This window comes from Stegostoma tigrinum, chromosome 31 (genome assembly GCF_030684315.1).
Source record: "Stegostoma tigrinum isolate sSteTig4 chromosome 31, sSteTig4.hap1, whole genome shotgun sequence".
Taxonomy (NCBI): Eukaryota; Metazoa; Chordata; class Chondrichthyes; order Orectolobiformes; family Stegostomatidae; genus Stegostoma; species Stegostoma tigrinum.
The window spans coordinates 21,762,963-21,788,014 of NC_081384.1; the positions used below are offsets into that span (position 1 = coordinate 21,762,963).

The following is a 25,052-nucleotide window of genomic DNA, read 5'->3' on the forward strand; positions in this document are numbered from 1 at the left end:
TTTGTTCAAGTGATCCAGTTTATTGCTTACTCATTTAGATACATTATAAAATTGCCAACAGTTACTTTTCATTTTTACATTAATACTTCAGGATTTATAGAAGCCAACATTGGGTACGTTTTCATTCCTGCACATTAAAAGTATAGAAACATCAAAACACAGTAGTCCACTCTTTGTATACATGTTCATCCCATGAATAGTGTGTGAAGCTTCCATTAGTGAAATCCCAATCTGAATCAATTGGTGCCATTATTTAATTCTTTTAAAAAAGAAACTCTGTTGCATCTACAATAAATAGTGTACTCAAACCTTTGAGTTTTGCTTAAATAAATCACCCTTGTTACAGCACATTCAGCCCTTCAAGCTTGCACTAGTTCTATTAACTAGTGCCTTTCCCCCCCATAATCCCTGCGCACCATTGTAATTGCGACTATTCAAAGCTTGCACTTTTCAGAAATAATGGCCAGACCAGATAGTTATTAATTTTAATTTAAATGCTTTCTGCAAGTTTGAATTTAACCAAATTTGGAAAGTTGAAGTTTGAGGAAAAATTGTCCTTGAAACAATTATTGATATGATGTATTTCCAAATACACACAATGCTGATGAATATGAATATACAATGATGACCATAGTATTGTGCAGAATAAAGTCAGAGCAGATAGTAATTGCACACAACCAAAAGGTGGCAGTCATGCATTACGTAAATTCACACTAAAATGAGATGTATTTTAATCTTCTCAAAACTAATTATTTTAAATCAAAAACAACATTTAGGTTTAAATCAATCAATCATTTTAGGATCTACAACAGTTGTGCTCCTTTTTTCAAAAGGTATTCATTTATTGCAACAGATGAACAACTTTAAAAACTAACAATTCACTTTTTGTTAATAAACATCTTTGGCACTTCTTACATTCAGCACATATACAGATTTACACACAATGTATATACAGATAAAAGAAACAGCATTCCAACAGTACACTAACAAAAAAAGAAATTGGGATACAGCATCCACAGTTGATACAAAGAGGTAGTGTAAATTTAAGGGAGCAGACTGTTGTAAAGCTGAAGGGCAGTTGAAATTTAAAAAAAAATAAATTTAGAAAGCATTAGGTCGGATTATAAACAGCAAAGCCCTGGGGAGGGGATATTGGCAAGGCAAAGGAAGAAGAGGAAAAGAAAGGAAGGGGACTAGGGGTCTAATGGTCAAAACAAAAATAGCTTAAATGGCCAAATTCATTATGTAAAGTGTTGTGACACTGAACTTCATCACAACAATTTAGAATGTTAAAAAGAAATGTTCAATCATATATAGTACTGGTCAAAATATCAGACAAAACCGAACAGAATAAGATTTCTGGCTTTGGAAAAATTCCAGCATTGAATGACCAGGAAGATATTAAGGTTGAAGGGGCTGAGCCCCTTGAAATAAAAGTAGTAATGTGAATAGAAGCAATTAACAAAGAATGTTCCCTCTACTAGAAAAATGCAGAACAAGATATAGTCTAATAATTGAAGCCAGGTTAACTTAGGAAATCCTTTTTCCCCCATGAAAAGGATTGCATGCACAGAGTTTGGTCAATATGTCACTGATGCAAAGTCAACACTTGAAATTAAAGGACCTGAAGGCGGAAAAAACCAGAGCTAAAAGGCCTTAAGAAAAAAATAACAAAAGGTAGCAAGACAAACCGAATTTCGGAACTATTTTCTACATTTCAAGGTTTAATTCTAACTGAACTCAAAAGTAGTCTAAGAGTCAGTGATGGATACAGGCCATATGATTTTAGAATCACCTATTCATAGAAAGTAGACATATACGCTTAAAAAAAAACAGCAAATTTAACTCACTTAATTATACTAAGGTATTTTAAATGCATCTTAGCTTATTGGTTTGTTATGTCATTATTTAGATCAATAACGTGCATAGTATATGGCTGCATTTTAAGTTTAAAGTTTGGGATATTTCTCCTTTGTAATATATGGCTCAATATTTGAATTTTCATAGTTGTTTTTACTGGTGAGAAGCAACCCGGAATTCTCTGAACTACTTTACCTCTGATAACTTTACCTAGTCTTAGCTTAGAACTCAAACTGGAATCTTTAATGTTACCCAATGTGCTTTTTCTGTAATTTGACACTTGAAGCTTAAACTCTAAACAATGCCACAATGAATCAATAAAGATCTCTCGACTCTCAAAAGGAATACAGAATTCCGCAAAAATAAAACGAGACAAAAGCTTCTTTAGAATCAACTCTAGGTTAATCATTTGAGAAGATTCCTCGTTTTAATTATTGCTTCTGTTTTCAAATGCTCGAAAGAGCCATTCTAAAGTCTAAAAATTCCATGTCATGACTGACTGACTTTGTAAAAAATAGAGTCATTTTTACTCTTTTCTGTACCAGTGAACCGATGAGCTTGTGCATCATTGCTGAATCTTGTGTGCAGCCATGTTCTTTGGATCACTGCTAGGTACACACCAATCATCAGCCTCATGACTATGTTGGTAATGTCGCCAAGCAGATTTGTTATAAACTGGTAGCCTCTCTACTGAGTCTTTTGATAGAGCCTGAAAGGGATGTAACAATACTAATTAGTAAACATGCAATCAGAATAAGCATGCAAATTATGCACCAAAAATCCACTTAAACTAATTGTAATAAACAACAGGAATCAAAAACGTCCATCCTCGATCTTTTTTTCCTGGCAGGGAATTGTGAACTTTAAAACTCAACATTTGTCTAATTTGCTTAAAGTAGTCAAATGTTGACAGTGCAAGGGGACTAAACAGTGTCATTAGGGTGTTCACCTATTGCAGACCGATGGACTGGAAAAAAAAATTTGCCTCTTTCCTCAGAACAAGACATCATTGGCAGTCTCAGTCAGCCCCTGACCGGGAAACAGATGGAGAAAAATGAATCACCGCACATCACCCCAAATTCGAAGTATGACAGATCCCTCAAGAATTTATTCCAAAAATGAAAAGCTGTACCAATACATTTAAAAAGGTTGCTCACTATGACTGAATTACCTTCGACATAGTATGAAAGTAGTAATTTGGAATTGTTAGAAATGATTGAAGTATGGTTGAATAATCAGCTGTCACTAAATACAGAAAGATTTGGGAGAAAATGTGTCACGATTGTTGTTTCTCTTATCTGATGCTTTTAGCTAAGCTTGAGTAATTTATGCATGACCAATTTGCCTCGAGACAAGCTATGACAGTTAAACCATAAATGGGTTACAATTCTCACTTTTTTTGGATAGATGTCACAGTGGCTGCACTCTCAAAATTTTAACTTTACAAAAGGACTTCGGACTTATCTAGATAAAGCTAGACTCTGTTCTCCGAAAACAATGCAATGGTGAAACCAATTTAAATTTATCACCATGCACAGCAGTCAATTTTAATAATTCTTGATACAAGATCAAGTCTTAGTTAAAAATGTGACACTGTCACCACACCACAACTATATTAAGTACAGTCAGAAGGATGCAGCAAGGAAAAGTTGTCAATTCACATTTATCCAGAGTTATACAGTTATGGTTATGCTCGAGAAGCATTCAAGAAACTGGCCTCAATTATATGCAGATCTGATTTGTTGTGCTGCAAAGAGGCGAAGCTAAAACGTTTACAATTCATTACTGAACTGGTAGTATAACGCTGTTGCGCAGATAATTTTGTCAGTATCTGAACACAAGCATCAGTGTTCAGAACCTGCCTGATTTAGAAAATACTCAAGACTTGCTCCAGTTTAATAGTTCTGTCCTTGCTGTTGTGCTAATTGTTTGCAATTGAGGCCAACATTTGATTAGTTTGCATTCTGAAATCAAACACTGATTTCATCTTAAATTCAACATTTATTAAAATTAGATAAAAAGACGACCTAGCCAAAAGCAGAAAAGGTTTTCATCTGATTCGAGTAATCCAAATTTTGGAAACAGTTCTAGATCTATTCATTACAAGTTCAACTTTTTTGCACCAAAGCCATGCCCTCTGCCATCAAGAACTTTCTCCCAGTTATTTACATAGTCACAGGCAAATTTCTGATTGGAATACAAATATTGTTTTGCAGCAAAATCTTATCATTTCTTTAATGGAGAAAGTGATAAGATTTTGCTGCAAAATATGAAAAAGATGTAGCAAGGGACAATTTTTTTTGTTTTTTTTTAAAACGCAGAAGGTGGTGCGTATCTGGAATGAGCTGCCAGAGGAAGTGGAGGAGGCTGGTACATTACATTTAAAAGGCATCTGGATGGGTACATAAATAGAATGAGTTGAGGGATATGGGCCAAATGGGACTAGATTTATTTAGGATACTGGCTGGCATAGGCCAGTTGGACCAAAGGATCTGTTACCATGCTGTATGACTAATAGAAAGTAGATACTATTGGACCAGTTATTATAGCACCTAATAACTTGCTGCATGGCCTAGAATAACCCACATCTGATTCATAGTTGCTTTGCAGAAAGCTTGCTCCATATCCCACTAGAGCACCATCTCCGAATGAGGGATCAATTTCTCATGTGACAATGCCTGACTAGGGCTGTGTGAATTTCATAAGTACTCTAACACTAGCCTTTAAATTTACTAGGTGCAAAAGCTTTGGATTTGGGAAAAGAAGAGAGCCAAAAACATTCCACAGACTAAAGTCCACGTAGGCCAACTTTTACTGCTTGTTAACCTAAAATATTGAGGCCAACCTGCTGCCATCTGTACAACCAAACCTTCACACAAAAGCTTGCCACTTTAGAGATTTTAGAAATAAGCTGTTATTGGAACTCTACTCTGCCTTTTCAATCTTGATTTAGATCATCTTACTCAAATTCTCTCCACCTACCTAATAATGATGAGTAGCATAATTTCCCATTATTTAGGTCTTATTGTATGCAATTCAGAGAGCTGAAAAGGTGCCATGAAATGTCTGTCAAATAGGATTAAGGAAAATCCCAAGGCATTTTAGGATAGCTAGGGAACGGGTTGGCCCGTTCAAGGACAGAGGAGGGAACTTATACATGAAGCTGGAAGAAGTGAATGAGGTATTTTCATCAATATTCACAAAGGAGAAAGTATGGTGGATGGTGAGTTTCAGTAGAGTTACATTGATATTCAATATAAAATTGGAGATACTGGGTGTTTTGAAAAGCATTAAGATAGACAAGTCCCTAGGACCTTATGGAATATATCCCCAAATGCTGAGGGAGGCAGATGAGGAAATTGCTGGGGCCTTGTATGAAATTGTTGTATCCTCCTTAGCAACAAGAGAGCTCGGAGGAATTCAAAATAGCTAACGTTGTTCCTTTCTTTAAGAGCAGCAGGGATAATCCAGCAAGTCACAGGCTGGTAAATCCTACATCAGCGGTAGAGAAATTATTGTAGAAAATTCTTAGGGATAGATTTCGCACTTAATTTGGAAAAATATGGAATTATTAGAGAGAGACAGCATGGCTTTGTACAGCAAGGTCATATCTCACAAACTTGGTTGAATTTTTGAGAAGTGTCAAAGATGACTGATTACGGGGAGAGCAGTAAATGTTGGTCTACGTGGACTTTAACAAGACCTTTGACAAGATCCCTTGTGACAAGCTGATAAAGGGTGAAGTCAATGTGAACTGCTAAGATAGATACAGAACTGGCTTAGTCTTTTCTTAAAAAAAAAAAGGCAACAGCTGTGGAAGGATGTTTTACAGATTGGAGATCTATGGCCAGTGGTGATCCGCACAGATCGATGTCAGGGCCCCTATTGTTTGCAATACAGATAAATGATTTGGAGGAGAACGTAGGTGGCCCGATTAATAAGTTTGCAGATGACATAAATATTGCGGGAGCAACGACAGTGAGTAGAATTACTAGAGGACACAGCAGGGTATACATAGGCTACAGACTTGAGCAGGGAAACGGCAGATGAGTATTAATAGGACAAGTGAGGTGATGTATTCTAGAAGTTATAACGCAGATTGGAAGTATATAGAACCTTTAGCTGCATCAAATGTACGGAGGGATCTAGGCACACAGGTTAATAAGTTCCCCGTAAGTGCTAAAGCAAGTGAATACGATAATATGCCTGCCTTCATCAATCGGGACATACTGTATAAAGATTGGTAAGTCACATTGCAATTGTATATAATTTAAGTCACACTTGGAATATTGCATATAGCTGTGGTCACCACACTACTAGAAGGTAATGGAAGCTTTGGAGAGTGTACGGAGAGTTTATCAGGATGCTTCCTGGTTTGAAGGGTATTAGCTATGGGGAAGAGATTGGAAAAACTTGACTTGTTTTCACTTGAACGTTGAAGGAGAAGGGGCAATTTGATAGAAGTTTACAAAGTAATAAGAGGCCCGGATGGAATCAATATTCAGAAGCTTTTTCCTCACATTAGAAGTGAGAATGACTTAGATTACTAGGGGAAAAAACCGTGTAAGATTAAAGGAGATGACAGGCAGTTTTTTTTTCAAAAAAACACAAGGTGGTAAGCATCTGGAATGCTCTGCCAGAGGCAGTGGTGGAGGCAGATATAATAACAACGTTTTAGAGGCCCTTGACAGATGTATGAACAACCAAGGAATAGAGGAATACAGACAGCATAGAGGCGAAAGGTTTTTAGTTTAGAAAGGCATTGTGTGTTAGCACAGTCTTGGTGGGCTGAAAGGTCTGTTCCTGTACTGTACTGTTTGCAGTCAGATGTACAGCATGGAAACAGACAGTTTGGTCCAACTCATCCATGCCAACCAGACATCCTAAATTGAATCTGGTCCATTTGCCAACATTTGGCCCATATCCCTCAACTGTTCCTATTCATGTACCCATCCACGTGACTTTTAAATGTTATAATTTTACCAGCCTTCACCACCTCCTCTGGCAGCTCATTCCATACACACATCACCACCTGTGTGTTCTCCCTCAAGTCCCTTTTAAATCTTTCCGCGCTCACCTTAAACCCATGCTTTCAAATTTTGGGCTTCCCTACCCGGGGAAAAGGACCTTAGCAAATTCACTATATCCACGCCCCTCGTGATTTTATAAATCGCTACAAGATCACCTCTCGGTCTCCACAGAAAACAGCTCCAGCCTATTCAGCCGCTCTCTAGTTCAAATCCCCAAATGCTGGTAACATCCTCACTTTCTGAGGAAGGGTCCTGACCCAAAACATCAGCTTTCCTGCTCCTCTGCTGCTTGGCCTGCTGTGTTCATCCAGCTCTACACCTTGTTATCCCACATGCTTGTAAATCCTTTCTGAACCATTTCAAGTTTAACAACATTTTTCATAAAGCAGAGAGACCAGAACTGAAAGCAGTATTCCAAAAGTGGCATAACCAGTGTCCTGTACAGCCTCAACATTACCTCGCAACTCCTGTACTCAATAGACCAATAAAGGCAAATATATAAAGGCTTTCTTCAGTATCCTGTCTACCTGCAGCTCCACTTTTAAAGAACTATGAACCTACACACAATAATCTGTGTTTGGCAACACTCCGCAGGTCCATACCAGTAAATGTCTAAGTCCTGCCCTGATTTGCCCTCCCAAAATGCAACACCTCACTTATCTAAATTAAACTCCATCTGCCCATCTTCGGCTCACCTAGTCAAGGTCCCATTGTACTTTGAGGTAACCTTCCTCACTATCCATTACACCACTAAATTTGGTGTCATCTACAAATTCTTACCATACCTCCTATATTCACATCCAAATCAATTTTTTATGACCAAAGTAACCCTTTGTATGCAATGCCTTAACTGACCTTGCTGTCTTTACTCTTCAACTCTGCGAGTATGAAAACAAAACCTTAAAATCTTCTTGACTCTGTATCCAACTCATTCCTTTAATTCACAATGCATTTGTGTTTCGTTATACGAAGGCAAGTGTAAAAAGTGTAGTTTGCCACTGTTGACAACACAGTTCTATCAAAACGTGCAACGAGTTGCACATTTTACCTCAACAGATTTTGCCCAGTTCAACTAATACTTAAAAATACATAATTTAAAACTTCTGTATTCAAAATTAGATTTACATTGTACTTTTGCAATTAATATTCACATAACCTTTCAACTATTTGTCACAGCTCAGAAGGAACACTACTGTAATTGAAATTAAGTTTGTGACTTCAAACCATACTTAAAACTCAAGCACCTCATTTGGACAACACCGCAGCATAGTACTGAGGGCTGGTTGCAGTGTTGGAACTGCTGTCTTGCAGATGAGAATTTTAATCAAATTTCTCTCATTAGGTGGTAATAAGGGAGCACATGAACACCCTTTAAGTGGTGTCATGTAGTTAATATTTACCCCTCTACTTGAATTTCACTTTCATAATCTACTATTGAACTGCATTAAGTAGTGTCTTTGCATATAGTAACCACTTACTGTTTGCATTTCAATGTGAAGTATCAAAACAGAACAAAATTGATACATATTTTATGCCGCCAAAACATATGTTCACCTTTAGGTAAATGACTGCATCAGTTCCATAACCCTCCATGGAATACAGCTGAAGATCTCCCTGAAAGTACTTGGCATAAAGTCTTGAAATAGGCAGCCCATAGCCAAAACCAGCCTGAAATGTAATAGTGCTGAATGAGTAGACTACACTTGCAAAACAAAATTCATCAACATTGATTAAAACAGCATAGCAAACAGAATGTATTTACAAACAGAAATTACGTGTGAATAAAACATACCAGTGGTGTGCCTCTTGAGCTTTCCAAGTGTGGTGTGGGAGCTGTGCTATACATGTAACTAAACAGCCGGTCTATCTTACTCAGGGAAACACCACCTCCTTTATCACTCATCTGAAAGAAACAAAGAAGGCCGATGATTAAAAGCAAATGCTTCTCACTAAAGATTTTATATTCATGATGAACATGCTACATCCATGGGTTAACTAGAATAAGAATAAACCACGACAGCATACTTCAAAGGAAATGCATTGTTTTTCATTACACATAGTACACTACTTTTTAGAAGGTGAATTGTCAATTTGGACAGTGTCTGCTGTCTTACAAAGTGCCAAGATAAAGTAATTCCAAAAAATGTAAAACAAAGTATTTTCACCTTAATTGTGACATCTTCACCACCCAGTGCAACTTTCACTTTGATAGATGGAAGGCAAGGACTGGATTCATGACTTTCTACAGTAGCTCTCATAGCATTCTTGAATAAAAAGACATGTCACTGAATGAATTGTGCTTCCAAAAAGTAAAAACATTGAGGCAGAGAAGTAGTAAAAATCAACAGATTAAACACAAGATGGTCACACTATTGAAAAGAACTTCTAAAATAATTGCTTAATAATGTTACTAAATGCAAAATGAATGTATGAGAACATTTTCCTAGATATATGTAAGCAATGCTTTCCAACAGGAATACTGGTTTATTAATACAAACAAAGTACTGTGGAAACTCAGCTGGTATGGCAGCATCTATGCGCAGAGAAACAGAGTTTTGAGTACAAGAAGATTCCAAAGAACATTAACTGGACTGGAAACATGAACCCTGGACTTGAAACCATTAACTGTTTCTCTCCACAGATGCTGCCAGATCTACTGTGTTTCTCCAGCATCTTGTGTTTTTAACTTCACATCTCCAGCATCCACAATACTTTTATTTTTTAATACTATAGTTACAGTAATGGTTAGTAAGTGAGGTACTAACATTCACTGCAACAAGAAACACAACATTACTGAACTTTGGGAGTTACAATGTAGATCTTTACACAAATTGTACTTTTTAGTATACAGTCCATGAACAAATAGACAAACCATATTGATTTGTGTTGTCCTTTGTATCGTAGTAGTCATGGTCTAATCCCATGTAACATTTCAGTGTTGACTCATTACCTCCTGAAGCTATTGTTCTCATCTGAATCTTAAGTTGCACCTCCAATTTGCTTATGTTTCACCCTGTTCTTGCTCACTTTCTCTTATGGACAAAGTAGTGAAAAGGATTTAAATCATATGGGCTATCAGATCATTGTAGCACAAATCTGATTAAATTTGCACTTTAATAATACATCTTATTAAGAAAGGAGACACTTTGCTCAATGGCCACGAGACTAAAAATTTTATAAAAGCAAATAGCTCTCAGTTAAGAGTTTTCTCTCACCAGGCTTCAGCACTGAACGCACTTATGTAAAAATGGAAGAAGATTTTTTTTAAAAAAGGATAAATAAGCAATAATAAACAGACAACCCTTAGCTGAGTATCTTGGATAAGAATGTATTTTGCATACATGGTCTTTAGCAAGTTCGTTTATATTGTAAATATTTTAACTTTAGACACTATATACTTAAACTTCTTTTCAAAGGAAAATGGAGAGATATTTCTTCTGGAATATGATAATATTTTAACAATATTATTGCACAACATCACATTGCAATATATAAAAGTTTAACAGCTGGTTTCTTACTTTGAAAAGTTCAAACAGCATATGGTAAAGATGAGATGGTACATAAACAATATGGACAGGTCCTGAACCATTCACTGTTGGAACAAAAGAAATATTTCAGAAGAGATTATCTTTCAAGTAGTGGCAGCGTACTTAAGACAGCACCTGGTGCATGGCAAACAGTTCAAGATAAATAGCTTTGGAAGGAGTATAGGGCAGATTTATAGAATTATAGCCAGACTTATTGGCTAAACAACAGATTACATGAAATAAGATTGCATATCATGTAGTTTAGAAGGTTAAGGGATGATTGGATGGATATTTAAAAGATATCTAGGGGAAACACATGGGAGAGCGACAGTAATTATTTCTTTGGGATGGGAAGTCTAGCACCAAGACTGCTAAATATTAGTGCTAGACCTTTTCAAGTTAGGAGGGGAAAGCACAACAACATGAAAAGTAAAAATCATAAAACTAGAAGGAGGTAATGAGCGAGTTAGACAATGGAGAGCCAGTAAGCGTGATCTATTTGAATTTCCAGAAAGCTTCAGACAAGGCATCACATGGGAGGCTGCTAAATAATATAAGGACTGTGGTGTTAGGGGCAAGGTAGTGGCACGGATGGAGGATTGGCTGACTGTTAGAAGGCAGAGAGTAGGAATAAAGGCAACTTTTCAGGATGGCAGCGGTCACTACTTCTGCAGGGATCAGTGGTGGGACCAAAACGATTCATGCTACACATTAGCAATCTGGATGAAGGAACTGAGGGCATTGTTGTTAAATCTGCAGACAACACAAAGATAAGCAGAGGCGCTGGCAGTGTTGGGGAAGCAGGAAGATTACAGAAGGGCTTGGACAAACTAGAAGAAGAGTAGACAAAGAAGTTGCAGATGGAATACGAAATGGTAAAGTATGACGTTTTGCACTTTGTTAGAAAGAGGAGGCACTGACTATTTTCTAAACAAAGGCAGGCTTCGGAAATCTGAAGCACAAAGGGATTCAGGAGTCCTAAGATCTGATCTTAAGGTTAATATGCAGATTCAGTTGGTAGTTAGGAAGGCAAATACAGTGCCAGCATTCATTTCAAGAGGGCTAGAATTCAAGACATAGATGTACTGCTGAGGCTGCATAACGATCTGGTAGAACACATTTGGAATATTACCAGCAGTTTTGGAATTCACATATAAGGATGGATGTGATGGCATTAGAGGGGGTTCAGATGAGGTTTATAGGAATGATCCCAGAGATTAAGGGCTTGTCATTGTCACAGACAGCTGTGGAGGCCATGTCATTGTGTGTATTTAAGATAGAGATGGGTAGGTTATTGGCAAGTATAGGGATCAAGGATTACAGGGAGAAGGCAGTTGAATGGAGTTGAAAAACATATTAGTCATAATCAAATAAAGCGTAGACTTGATGGGCCAAATGGCCCAATTTTGCTCCTTTGTCTAATGGTCTTATGGAATAGTCTCATGCAAACAATAGCTCGTATCACATGAATTGTTAATTTCAAAACCAAACTTGATGGATTTTAATTGACCAATGTTATTAAAGAGATGCGAGACAAAAGTAGGTGTATGGGGTAGGGGGTTGTTCATCCATCAAATTCCTACAATTGCACTGCATCCAATGCATCAAAGAGGTAGAAGGGGGGAGAAACAGGAAAAAAGTTACACATTCTTCAATGAGACAGTGATAAAGAAATTAATAAAAACAAACAAATATAGCTGCCGTATCAAGGGTGAACAGTATACAGGTCACAGCATAAATGAGGTGTTAATAACTGCCAAGAAACAGCAATTTCAGAAGGTTTGTACACTTTGATGGGTACAGTTACTTTGGAAAAAGGAACAAACAGCACAAATGACAGGTTACAATATGCTGTGATCTGATCAACATCTTCAGCATTGAGTGTTATAAATTAATTCATGCAACTTTACCGTTGTATTGGTCCACTTCCAGTGCAGGGGAGTCCATGTAATATTGGTCACAAAGGAGTTTAGCTGTTTCGTATGCATCTGTAAACAAGAGAATAGTGTCAATCCATAAAGCAAGAGCAATCATTTTCAAAGCAAAAATGCACATCTCAACATAGAACTGCTTTATGCAAAGCTTCCACATCTCAAATTACCGCTACATGTGCTTTATGATACCTGTGGAACATGGAACTTCAGCAAAAAGACTATTAACAAGTAGAATCCTAATAGTGACCATTCATTTCGGTGAAAGTGGAGACAAGAAGCATCAAATGTTTTCTTTGTCAGAAAATGTTGAAATAAAGGCAGATGAATCAACAAAATCCATGTGTACAATGCTTTAACTGGTTGCTGCACTAGCAACATAGGACAGGGTATGGAAATCATTAACTGGTTTCTTATCAAGAAACAAAAAAAAAGTAAGTCAATTTTCATGACCATCTAAAATCTTGGAAACAATTTATTTTTATGTACCGTACATTAGATATTGTAGTCTTAGTCACAGATTTTTAAAAAATGTATTTTGGTATTAAAAAAACTGAAGAACACTTGCTCACTAAATAGAAGTTTTGAAAAATGACACTGCCACTTTTGAGGAATTAAAAAAAACTGACTTTAAAATATTGAAATCACCATTTTGCTCAAGACATTAAAATGTGAGGCTGGATGAACACAGCAGGCCAAGCAGCATCTCAGGAGCACAAAAGCTGACGTTTCGGGCCTAGGCCCTTCATCAGAGCCCTCTCTGATGAAGGGTCTAGGGCCGAAACGTCAGCTTTTGTGCTCCCGAGATGCTGCTTGGCCTGCTGTGTTCATCCAGCCTCACATTTTATTATCTTGGAATTCTCCAGCATCTGCAGTTCCCATTATCTTTGCTCAAGACATACCTGGTTGATTCCAAATGTTACAAAAATGAAAGATTTACGATTTACATTCATCAGGGCTGTGGTACAGGCTATTCCAAACAGACTTGGAAAAACAGGATATCAATTTACGTAGCACGAGAAAAGGAGCTTTAACTGGCATGGAGATGCAGCCAGAATAGATCTCAGTTCTCAGACTTACCTACCTGGTCTGAGAGTTAGATTGACAGTAGATTGTTCCTGCTGGATCTCTCTGCTAATGTTAGCCCAACCAATCAGTGCTCACTTATTCTGCTGTATAAATGTGTCTGTTTCTTTTTACAATAGTCTTGTTTCTGTCCTAGACCCGAGAGTGCAAGGCAAAAGTTTATTTCCTTTCAGTGACGTTCATGACATTAGAAGTTGATGTTTCCTAGATACTTAAAAAGAACTGCTTGTGAATTGACAGATGTTGTTCACAAAAGCAGGGCATCATTGTCTGATTATAGCAGCAGCCAATCATTATACAATACAAATGGTTATTCTGTTTGTTTTAAAACGGTCACAGGTTAATATTAGCAGCAAAAATGGTGGTGTTATGGGCATGTAAACACATACACATGAAAACATTAGCAGCACAAGCCTTTAATGCTGACTTAGTCACAGATTCTAAATTATCTGCATATTAATGAAAGAACCAGTGTACAGGAGCAGGGATAACACTGTGTAAAGCTGGTTGAACACAGCAGGCCAAGCAGCATCAGGAGCAGGAAAGCTGACGTTTCAGGCCTAGACTCTTCAGATAAGGAGAGGGGAAGGGATTCTGAAATAAATAGGGAGAGAGGGGGAGGCAGAAGATGGATAAAAGAGAAGATAGGTGGAGAGGAGATAGACAGACAGGTCAAAAAGGAGGGGTTGGAGCCAGTGAAGGTGAATGTAGGTGGGGAGTTGAGGGAGGGGATAGGTCAGTCCAGGGAGGACAGACAAGCCAAGGAGGCGGGATGAGGTTGGTGGGTAGGAAATGGGGGTGGGGCTTTAAGTGGGAGAAATGGTTAGGGAGGCGGGGTCTATTTCCCTTTCCCTTCCAACACCCACCCCCAGCCATTTCTGAAGAAGGGTCATAACCCGAAACATCAGCTTTCCTGCTCAGCCTACTGTGTTCCATCCAGCTTTACACCACGTTATCTCAGATTCTCCAGCATCGGCAGTTCCTACTATCTCTACAGGAGCAGGGATGTTTTGCTGCAATCTTGCAGGGCTTTGGTGAGACCACACTGGAATACTGTTTGCAATTATAGTCTCCTGATCCGAGGAAGGATCTTCTGGGTATGGAAAGAGGCATTGAAGGTTTACTAGACTAATTCCTGGGATGGCAGGACTGCTAGGAAAAGATACTGGATCAGTTATGACAATATTCATTGAGGTTTAGAAAATGGGGACTGGTGGTGGTACAGAAATCTTAAACCAATAAAATTCTAACAGGACTAGACAGGATAAATGCAGGAAGGACATTACTGGTGACTAGGGAATCCAGAACCAGTGGTTATAGTTAAGGCATAGCATGCATCATTTAGGACAATATGTCTTCACCTACAGAGTGGCAAGCCTATAGAACTCTCTGCAACAGAAACCAGCTGAAGTCAAAACAAATGAAGATTTAAGGATTTAGATATGGGTTTTCGGACTAAAAAGATCAATGGGTATGGGAAGAAAATGGGAACAGAGTATTGAGTTGGATGATCAGGTCATACTGAGTGGCAGAGTGGGCTCACAGGGCTGAATGGCCTATGCCTGCTATTTTCTACATTTCTCCTCCACTAAAGAGTATGAATATGAAAATGCAAACAGAGTCAAAAAACAGATTCTGATTGTGGATTTTAACTGATTTAGGAATTATAAAATGACCACATCAATATATGAAAGTACTTCACAGTGCAAAAAAAATACTTACCCCTGATGACATTTACAACTTCACAGTCTGGATCAATACTGCCTATGTGCTTGGGATGAGCTGGGTTTGTTGTACCATCAAAAATTAGTGCTTGGAAAAGAAGAAAATATTAAATATTAGCACAATAGATTTTGATAATGTGACAAAAATGATTAAGAACTTGATCATAGTAACCCTGTCATTCATTGCAGTACAATCATACATATGCCATCGTTCATCATGCACAGCACTGGTTACCTTTAACAAAAGCTGTTAAATACATTGGAGGCAGTTCAGAGAAGGTTTACCCAAGCTAATACTGGGAAAGATTAAAGATTGGAAAGGTTAGACTTGTATATGCTGGAGTTTTGAAGAGTGAGACAACTTGATTGAAACAAACAAGATCCTGAGAGATCTTAACAGAATAAAGATAGAGAAAAGGTTTCCTCCTGAGACAGCATCTACATCTAGGGGTCACTGTTTAAAAATTCGGGGGTCAACATTTAAAACAGGGAAGGGATGAAATTTTGTTTTAGCAGGTCAAAAGCCTTTGGAACTCTATTCCTGAAATGCTAACATAAGGCAAACAGACATTTTTGTGAAGTAAGGTGGAAGGTCATCAGGAATAGATGGGAATGAAGATATGCCAAAGTCTTAATGAATGGCAGAGCAGGTTTCAGAAGCTGAGTGGCCTACTCCTATTCGTAGATGTGTATTAGATTATTCAATTCTTTACAAAGTAAACAAGGTTGTTTATGAAATGAAAACTCACTCATTAAAGACAACATGGGTTTTTTCACAAACTTTTCACTTACTATGCTGATTGATGAGCATTCTGATGGAAATACGGCTCATGTAAAATCGATCCAGAAAGTACTGTACATTTTGACTAGTAATGCTATCTTCCAAGTAAGATTCCTTGTACTCAATAACACCTTGTGCCATTGTTGGAACAACATCATTATGTCTATTTCGGATTGTGACTAAAGCATCTGTAAATCTAAGATCATGCAAAAGAAAAAAGCCTTGAGATATATTACATATGAAAGCTCCACAAGTTATTAGAAGATTAGATTGACTTTATATCTAACCTTTCAACAGAAAGAAAATTTAACAGACAATACAAATAGCTGCCTCGATGTCAAGCTTCCAAAAACTAATGTGAAAAACCAATATTAAAATATCTAAAAAAAAGTTGCCCAAAGAATATACTGATATTTTCTTCCTCAAACTGCACTTAGCACTCCAAATGATATCAATTGTGAAGTTTATAAGCATTGGAATGCACAAATATGTTGTAGTAAACTGAAAGCATAATGCTTGCTTTTTCTTGTCATCAACAGTGCAGTTGACAATTCAAATTTCAATACCTTAGGCTCCTGTGAGCTCAGAAGCAGGTCACTGTCAACAAAAATGAATTTGAGACCTTTAAAAGGTCTTAAAGTACTACAAAAAAATCATAGGTGGCGGCTCAGTGGTTGGCAGTGCTATCTCACAGCACCAATTTCAGCCTTACGCAACCGTCTGGTGTGGAGTTTGCACATTCTCCCAGTGTTTGCATGGGTTCCTCTGGGTGTTTTTTTTTGTCAAAGTCCAAACGATTTGTAAGTGACTGGCCATGCTGAGTTGCTCCATACTGTCCAGGGACGTGCAGGTTTGGTGGATTAGGCAGCTGATATGGGGCTGCATGGGATGCTCTTCAGAGAGTAGGTGTAGACCCAATGGGCCGAATAGCAGAATCTCTCCACTGGAGAGAATCTATGATTACCTTAAACTGGTCTTACTGTTAATATCTCATGCCAATTTAACATATTTGAAGATGCTACCTCAAAGCCAAACATTGTCATGACAACCAGCAGTGGTTAACAGGGCTTTTATTTCACAATCAGGGAACAACACACCTTCAAAAAGGGACTACCACACACAACACCAATAGCTGATTTTTTTGGCTAGGGCTGGATGAGGCTGTCCTGTGGTTCAATATGTAGGAGCCATGCTTGTGTCAAAAGGTCCAGGTTCAAGAATCATTCTGGAAAATGATGGTTTTGAAAAATGATGTGTTTATTATGCAGACTAGCAGGTAATGATGAATCCCTCCCAATTTACTTGTACCGACTGCCTTTGCCTTTAGTAAGAAGGGGATTGCAGGTTAAGAGCTCAACAAGAAAAATAGTTGAATATTCTACCAAAAATAAATAAGCAAATAAAAGAACTACAGTAAGTCTAATTATTTCAAATTTAAAATATATACCTTGATAAAACTCTCAGGTCGTCAGGGTTCTGGTCATAAAACTCAAGAATATCCAAGAGACTTTGAACATACCTAGATAAAAAGAAAATTGGCATGTGTGAAAGTCCAATTTATCATGCAATGTACAAAACACAAGGACCAATATAATCAGTCAAGCAATTTAAGAATTAAATTGAAGACAACAATGGAGATATGTAAATCGATTTAAAAATATGCTTGTGAGGGTACTCTTCTGGAAAGAAGCATTTAGAGCAGCTTCATGGAGCTCACAGGGCTCCGTGCTTTTTTTAAAAAAAGGTTCTAGACCATAAGATCAAGATACAGCAGAGGTTTTGGCTGTCTAGTTGATGCAGTATCACTGACTACCACCACACTGTTGTACAAGTACATTAGTTTAATAGCAAATTGCCAAATTTTCTTAATTAACAACTGATGATCTTCAACTTTACTGCAGTTGTTCTCATCTGCCTCAACAGGGTCATCACTTGATGAGACTGTAGTCAGAGAAACTGCCTTCACCAGAATAAAATTATTTTACTTTGAGTTCAAAACGTAAAACACAATGATCTCAAGTGCTCAAAATCATCCAAAACAAATTCTTTAAGTGTAAAGGGAGTGAAGTAATTCATTTGACTTCAAGTTTTCAATTTTGATTTAAGATATTTTCCTTTCCTTTTATTAGGGAGCAGCAGCCCTCCAAATACTAGCAACACATGCAAGTCTATTCAGATTACTATTGTACTGTTGACTTCACAACAAACCCAGTCATAATTCAGGAACAATGTCCTTACATTTGTGCCATGTATAGTGATCAAGCACAAACAATATCTAATATTTATTCTTGCTAGATTAGTCACAGTGAGCAATAATGGCACTTCAACAATTTCCAGCTAAAATCCATTAGCTCAGCACAAACTGGTGCCTGGAACTGGAAACTTCCAGACCTGTTAATTCAATTACACATTAGGTTTTTTCTTGTCAGTTTGTGTGGTTGGATTATACACTATACTGCAAGACTCTGTATGGGTCAGAATCAATGGCATCCACTGTCAATTATACTTGACTGACTGGTGCCTAATGCAACACAAGTACCTGTGCTCTGAAAAAGCTCCAAGATGTTTCACCATTTAACATTAGTTTCTAATACTCTTTTAGTAAAAAATGAATGCTGTTCTTCAAAACCATTTAACTTTGAAATCTTGACTGGCTCAGTGGCTAGCACAGCGCCAGGGATCTGGATTCAATTCCACCCTTGGGCGATTTTCCGTGTGGAGTTTGCACATTCTCCCCTGTCTGCGTGGGTTTCCTCCAGGTACTCTGGTTTCCTCCCACAGTCTAAAGGTGTGCAGGTTATGTGGATTGGCCAGGCTAAATTGCCTGTAGAGTTCAGGGATGTGTAGCTGAGGTGCGTTACAAGGGGATGAGTCTGGGTGGGATGCTCCAATGATCAGTGTGGACTTGTTGGGTCAAAGGGTCTGTTTCCACACTAGGGATTCTATCTTTCGCTCCCGTCTAATAGGATAAATTTATCCTTCACAATAATTGTAACGATCTTAAAGAAAATAGACTTGAGCAGGCCAATTAGTTTACTAGCATTTGTGATCTCTCTCATATAAACTCACTTTTTGCATCTTGACAATCTGGCAGCCAACTCACAAGACAGCCATACATGGGCATGAAAATGACATTAGTGCAGTAGTATATGGTCACAATCAAAATCAAAATTAATTATTCACATAGAATTTAGAGAATGTCATGGAATGATCAATATAAACACAAAATACACAGCAAAAATGTTCATGTTCCTGTAACTAGTTAGCAGGTCTGCACACAAAGTTCAAAGCCAGATCTGCAAAGCAAATCCAATGGGGCCTCTCAAGACATACTTTTACTTTAAACTCAACTTTTAGATTAAAAAACAAGGAATTTACCCTTCCACTCTCCTATAAAGTACAACTTTGAGTGATACAGCTGTCTAGAAAGTTCAGGTGTCAATGCAGGAAATAAAAAAACTACTTACTACTTCCACACAAAGTTTAGAAATTAAAAAAAAACCAATTGATTTAATAGTGACTGGAAATTAAAACTGCTTTGAGTTCTAGAGATACAGAATTCACTTAAGCAGGCTGTAGGGCACAATAATGACTAACATGTAAAAGTAATGCTCCTTTTGTTTTAAAATACTAAGACAGACTAATTGTGAAATTATGTATAACAAACTACAATGAAACAATTGCAATCAAATTTGCTAGTAACTTAATGATAATGAGTGGGATTAATAGGATATCTTACATTTCACTACCCATAAAATGTATTACACTGGCTTTTACAATCAAGATAGGAATGATCTAAGTGTAAGAAGGTACAAATAAACAAGACTCATAACTGAAGTGGGGGAAAGTTCACAGTATAGTTGGCAGTTCCAGTTGGATAACTGTAACAGGATACATCAGCTTATATAGGTCAACTATACAAGTCAACTCCTATCATTACTGAACATATTATTAGACGGCCAGTTTTAGTAACACCTTTCTAATACTGTCACAAGCATAAAGGGAGTATCACTGAAGTGGATGGAAAACATGTCAGTACTGCACAATATTATTTTCCTGCATTGAAAATTTACTGCTTTGAATAAGCCACACATAAGAGACACATTATTCGAAGAGGAGATTCTCTCACTTGTATGACCATCTTCTGTGTGGCTACTCACCAGCTTTGGACTAACTGAACAGAAGGTGTGCCAAGTAGCCGGTCTGGGAGAAGATTGATTTCCTTCATAATATTAGAGAGTCTCACAGGCAGCTCTTGCCTCAGAAACATAAAGGAGGTCTTCTCACAGGCATTTGTTGAGCCTAAGTGGATAAGAATGCAACACTGTACTTAAATGTGAAGTTTCAAAAACTTCCACTCAATTTTCTTCCCTTCCACAAATAAAGAATTATGCTACAATTCAGTTCCAATGTGCTTGCAACTCAGTAATAACACACCTGATGTGTGCAATGTAATATCACCTTCACTTGATGTCCAAACACACACAGGAGGCAATGATTTATTTTTCATTACACTTGCTTAATTCTGTTTTCTCTCCTCATACTACTTTTATTCCAACTCTTGTTCCATGCGTGGAGCTGGTTTCTTGGCACCTGAAGTATCAGCACATGATTTAATTTGGATATAGTGTAAACTAAATTCCACTTTTGAATTCCACGGGAAAGGCATGTGACACAGGAAATCTCAAGAATCAAATAAATACTGGTAACTGAGTAGTACTGAGTTTTCCGGCTCAAACTATCAGTATTTAGTATCCATTGTCAAAAATCTGTAACACTATATAATGCTTTTTGCTTTAAGGCTGATGTTAATAAAGTGTCAATGAAAGAGGACTAATCTCCTAGAAAGGATGAAACAGACTATTACTGAGAATATCTCCTAGGAATGTAGTTGACCTTCCTTATTAAATTTTTCTATATGCACATGTGATAAAGATAAGCGTGTGTACTTCATAGTGAGAAAAACAACATCTGCAATGGATTGCTTATTGGGAAAATTGCAAGGCAAGATTCTGGAAGAAGTGTCGAGCTGATAGCTGCTGTAATCACAGAAACAAGTTTGCCTGTGGCTAACGAACAAGTTATATTTCCTATTACCAAACGTGTTTTTGCAAGCCTTAATAATCAAATTATAGCTAATTCTGCACATTAACGTCTATATCGAAAGGAAAGATCTGCACACTCAGTGAAGGGTTTCGGCAAGCGATACAGGTATAGGTCTGGAAGCTCCTATCTCTCCCACTGCCATAATTACATGGACTAGTATTCAATATTCAAATAAAATTCCTAAACCACTGAGTCATTGCTCCCTATCTGTTATTCATTCAGGGTTTAATGACCATAAACTAAAAAAGAAGAAAAACAAATTGTATGTTTCAAATTTCTGATATGCTACCTTATGGTAGGAGATGGCTGTGATCTATGCCATGTTGAAGATAGAGACAACAGTGTGGAGCTGGAGCAGCACAGCCAACCAGCCAGCAGAGGAACAGGACAGTTGATGTTTTTGGTCAGGAAAGGTCCTGATCTGAAATGTCAACTGGCCTGTTCCTCTGATGCTGCCTGGCCAGCTGTGTTGCTCCAGCTCCACAGTGTTGTCTGTGACTCCAGCGTCTGCAGTTCTTGCTATCTTCTACATTTAAGATAGTTCATTTACATAATACTGCATACAACTTTAATTTATGTGGTCCAAACATCCTAAAAACATTCCACAGCACCCAAATACTTACTACATAGCACTGTGCTGCAGGAAACAGCAGTAGTTTGCACGAGGAAAATTCAAACAAGGGAGCAACCAGAACATGAGCCTGTAGAGGAATGAAAACTATCTATCTTGACAGATCAATGACTACCACACCTGGGCGGCAAGAGATAATTAATGATGCAACTCTAAATCAGTACTGCCAATATCATCGTACTAGTACCTGAATCAAATCTCTGTCCTGCTGTATTCTTTGTTCTTGAATGGAATGTGTTTCTATTTTCAGCAGCTTTCTGGTTAAAACTACACAACTGTGGAGACTGCCACGTATCTCATACATCACTACAGTTCATGCACTCGAGTCAAAACGGTTTGGTGCAGATGCTGGAAAAAGCCCCTCCCCCTCCAAATTAGGGTTCAACGGTCTTAGAATGATAAGTTGGCTGATTAGGATTGAGATGAAGATAAATTTCACTCAGTGGATTGTGAATTTTCAAAATTCTGTACCTCAATTACTATATTCAAAAGGAGGAAAAATAAAAAGTTAACAGATTTTTTGATACTAAAGGAATCAAGGGATAGGGAGAAAGTCTAGGCCCTGGAAATAAAAGGGACAGCAGCAATGTGGATGCAAAACTAGCTGAGTGATAGGAAAAGGAGAGTTAAGGATAGATTGAAGATGTTGGATTACTCTCTTTGGAGAGAAAGCAGCCAGCGGATCTGACAGAAGTTTTCAAAATCATGAATGGGTTGGATAGAGTGGATAAGGAGAAACTCTTAGAAGGTGTAAATGAGAGGGTATAGATTTAAAACAATTTGTAAAAGAAGCAAATGTTATAGGAGAATAAAACTTCTCTACACAGTAAGTAGTTAGGATATGGAACGCACTGCCTTGAAGTGTGGTGGAGGTAGGTTCAATTAAAACATTCAAGAGGACATTAGACAATTATTTGGAGAGAAATGATTTGCAAGGCTTTGGGAGGCAAAGCAGGAGACTGGTACAATGTAATGAAGCTAATTTGAAGATTATGCGGTTATGTTGGGCCACTTGGGCTCCTTCTGCACCATAACACTCCTGGGATTCTGTGAAGCACAAGAGAAATGTGCTGTAAAAATGCAGCTAACCAAACATTTAAAAGACAGCAAGAGGAATGGAAAGTCATACAATACGTTAAAAGGAAATGTTTACAGGCTGTAACAGAGGTACAAACAAATGAGATAATATAGGTAGCTCAAGCACAGCAGAACAAACAATGCTGAATTCTTCACTTATATCATTCTATGAATTTAATCTGTGTTTATTCAGTTAATATGCTGAATTAGAAGCAGTCTTAGGAAATTATTTTTTTTAAAAGGTGGCAATCAAATTTAATTAAAGTACACAAACTTCTTTTCAAAATCGAAACTGTTCAAACATGTTATGACAAATCTCTGGGACAGATCCTCTGGCTCAGCTGCAGGGTACATTAAGAACTGTACCACAAAATCTTGACCGGAACATAAATACCAGCATTAAGCACGCAGAATCGGCTGATCAGGACCAGCCAGTCTGAATGTTTGAATTTCTTGATCTTTTGTGATCTTAAAGATATGCCAACCTTTAGAACATGTTTTCAGGAAACTCCTAGGTCAACTGAAAAATTAGTGAGACCTACACTATCTCTGATGCAAGACAGCAAAGTGTGGAGCAGGCCAAGCAGCATCTTAGGAGCACAAAAGCTGACGTTTCGGGCCGAGATCGTGTATTCACTTTTACTTAAATTGCATTTTAGATCAGGCAAGCAGATGTAATGGTTGCTATTTTTTTGCAATATGCCTAGCTATCCAAAACAGGCAGTTCGATGGTGATATTTATTAATATCAATTTTAAGTTGCAGTGTTGCTTTAATACTGATAAACCTGATAATGCTTTATAATTTCCAAATCGATAACTGTGTGGTCTAAATGGCTTGAAGCAATGAATTCCTGAAAGCCAAGTGGCACAGGTTTTGTCTGATAACTATTTTGATGTACGGGAAAAGGTCCAAAATTTGAATCTGCAACAACGCGCAAAACATTAACATCACGAGAGTCAAATTTCGAAACACTATAACTTGATACGACTTTGGGAGCTCATTTGCACACACACAAAAACAACAGCACGCACATTTCCGTAAAGGAGCCCTGCTCAGTGGCTTGTCAAAAATAAGATCAATACCATAAACATTAGTTTGACTAAATACGTCAGATAAAAACGGATATGGGCTGCATTTCCCTGTTGCCCTTCAACACAAACAAAAATCGTTCGATCAAACTCGAATTGCGTCCCATTCTTCTCCCTCTGGCAGGACGAGCCTATTACCGGATAACATTATGTCCCGTTCAAGACCAAGAACCTGAATTGGGAAAGATTAGTCGCCTACACTCTCATCTCCCCCACCCCACTGTAAGCGGAGGGTGGGGAGGATGGTGCGGACAATGCAGCCCCCAACTCTTCACAAACAAAGCGTTACCTCCACTACCTTAACATATGAAAAAAAACTCACCAAAATCCAAAAACTGCTTAATGGAGAGCGGGGATGGCGAGAATTTGGAAAAATGATCGATATGTTTCGGTACGTTGGCCAAGGCCGAGTTCTTCATAAGAAAGCGAACGAATTTCATAGTTGCTGCTGTTATTGCAGCAGTCTCCTGCTGTAAGGACTCACTCCACACTCTCTGCTTGTACTCTCACTCTCACTAACCCTTATATCCAGGGCCTCTCTCTCCCTACCCTCACAGTCCCCCTACACCCGGAAATCGTTCACTCTACAGCCTTTAACCAGGACCTCTCTCTTGCGTATGGACGGCGCTCGGAGCTGAGCACAACAACCAGCCGTTTCACCAATCAGCAGCCTTCACTACGTCATGGTGACGAAGTTGCACCAAACCGTTAACGTCTTTCCCGGCGCCAGGTTTTGTTGTTCTCCTTGGATCGTCCCCTTTCACTGCTTTCCTATCCCCACTCCGCCTGCGCCCCTTCCTTGCTTCCCCCATCACTCCGAATTTCCCACCCCTTTTCTCACCCCTCCCACTCCCGCCTCAACCCTTCCCCCTCCCCTTCACTCCCCTTTCCCCTCACGCCCTTCCCCTCTCCCTCTCCCTCCCCCTCACCCCTCCTGCTCCCCTTCCCTATACCTCTCCCCATTTCCTCTCCCTCACCCCCTACACGACCTCTCCCCTCCCCTCCCCCCAACACCACCTCTACCCTCCCCTCCCCCACCTCCCAATCCTTCTCTCCCTTTCTCAGTTCTTTTAATTCAGTATATGATATTTGCTCATAGTGTGCTATGTTCAGTATTGGGAGGATTAACTCACTTCCCACTGTCTGTGCCCTTTTGTGGCAATCATTTTCTGGAATAAGAGGAGGGGAATGATTGAGAGAGAGGACAGT

At 38.3% G+C, this 25,052-nt stretch overlaps 1 protein-coding gene across 2 annotated transcripts; it reads right to left on the minus strand.

Annotated features, from left to right (window-relative positions):
* On the minus strand, nucleotides 1–24,607 carry LOC125466268 (pyruvate dehydrogenase (acetyl-transferring) kinase isozyme 2, mitochondrial-like). Of its 2 annotated transcripts, none has more exons than XM_048560562.2 (11): nucleotides 24,166–24,607; nucleotides 20,100–20,241; nucleotides 17,387–17,458; nucleotides 15,951–16,135; nucleotides 15,157–15,246; nucleotides 12,328–12,405; nucleotides 10,409–10,482; nucleotides 9,056–9,154; nucleotides 8,683–8,793; nucleotides 8,445–8,558; nucleotides 1–2,569 (listed from the first exon to the last, which is right to left on the minus strand). In XM_048560562.2, the coding sequence occupies exons 1-11, from the start codon at nucleotides 24,281–24,283 to the stop codon at nucleotides 2,426–2,428; spliced, it is 1,227 nt and encodes a 408-aa protein (XP_048416519.1). In that variant the 5' UTR covers nucleotides 24,284–24,607; the 3' UTR covers nucleotides 1–2,425. The 2 variants fall into 2 exon arrangements, with proteins under 2 accessions (XP_048416519.1, XP_059494884.1); XM_059638901.1 differs by lacking the exon at nucleotides 24,166–24,607 and adding an exon at nucleotides 21,864–21,975.
* Between the last annotated feature and the right edge of the window lie 445 nt (nucleotides 24,608–25,052).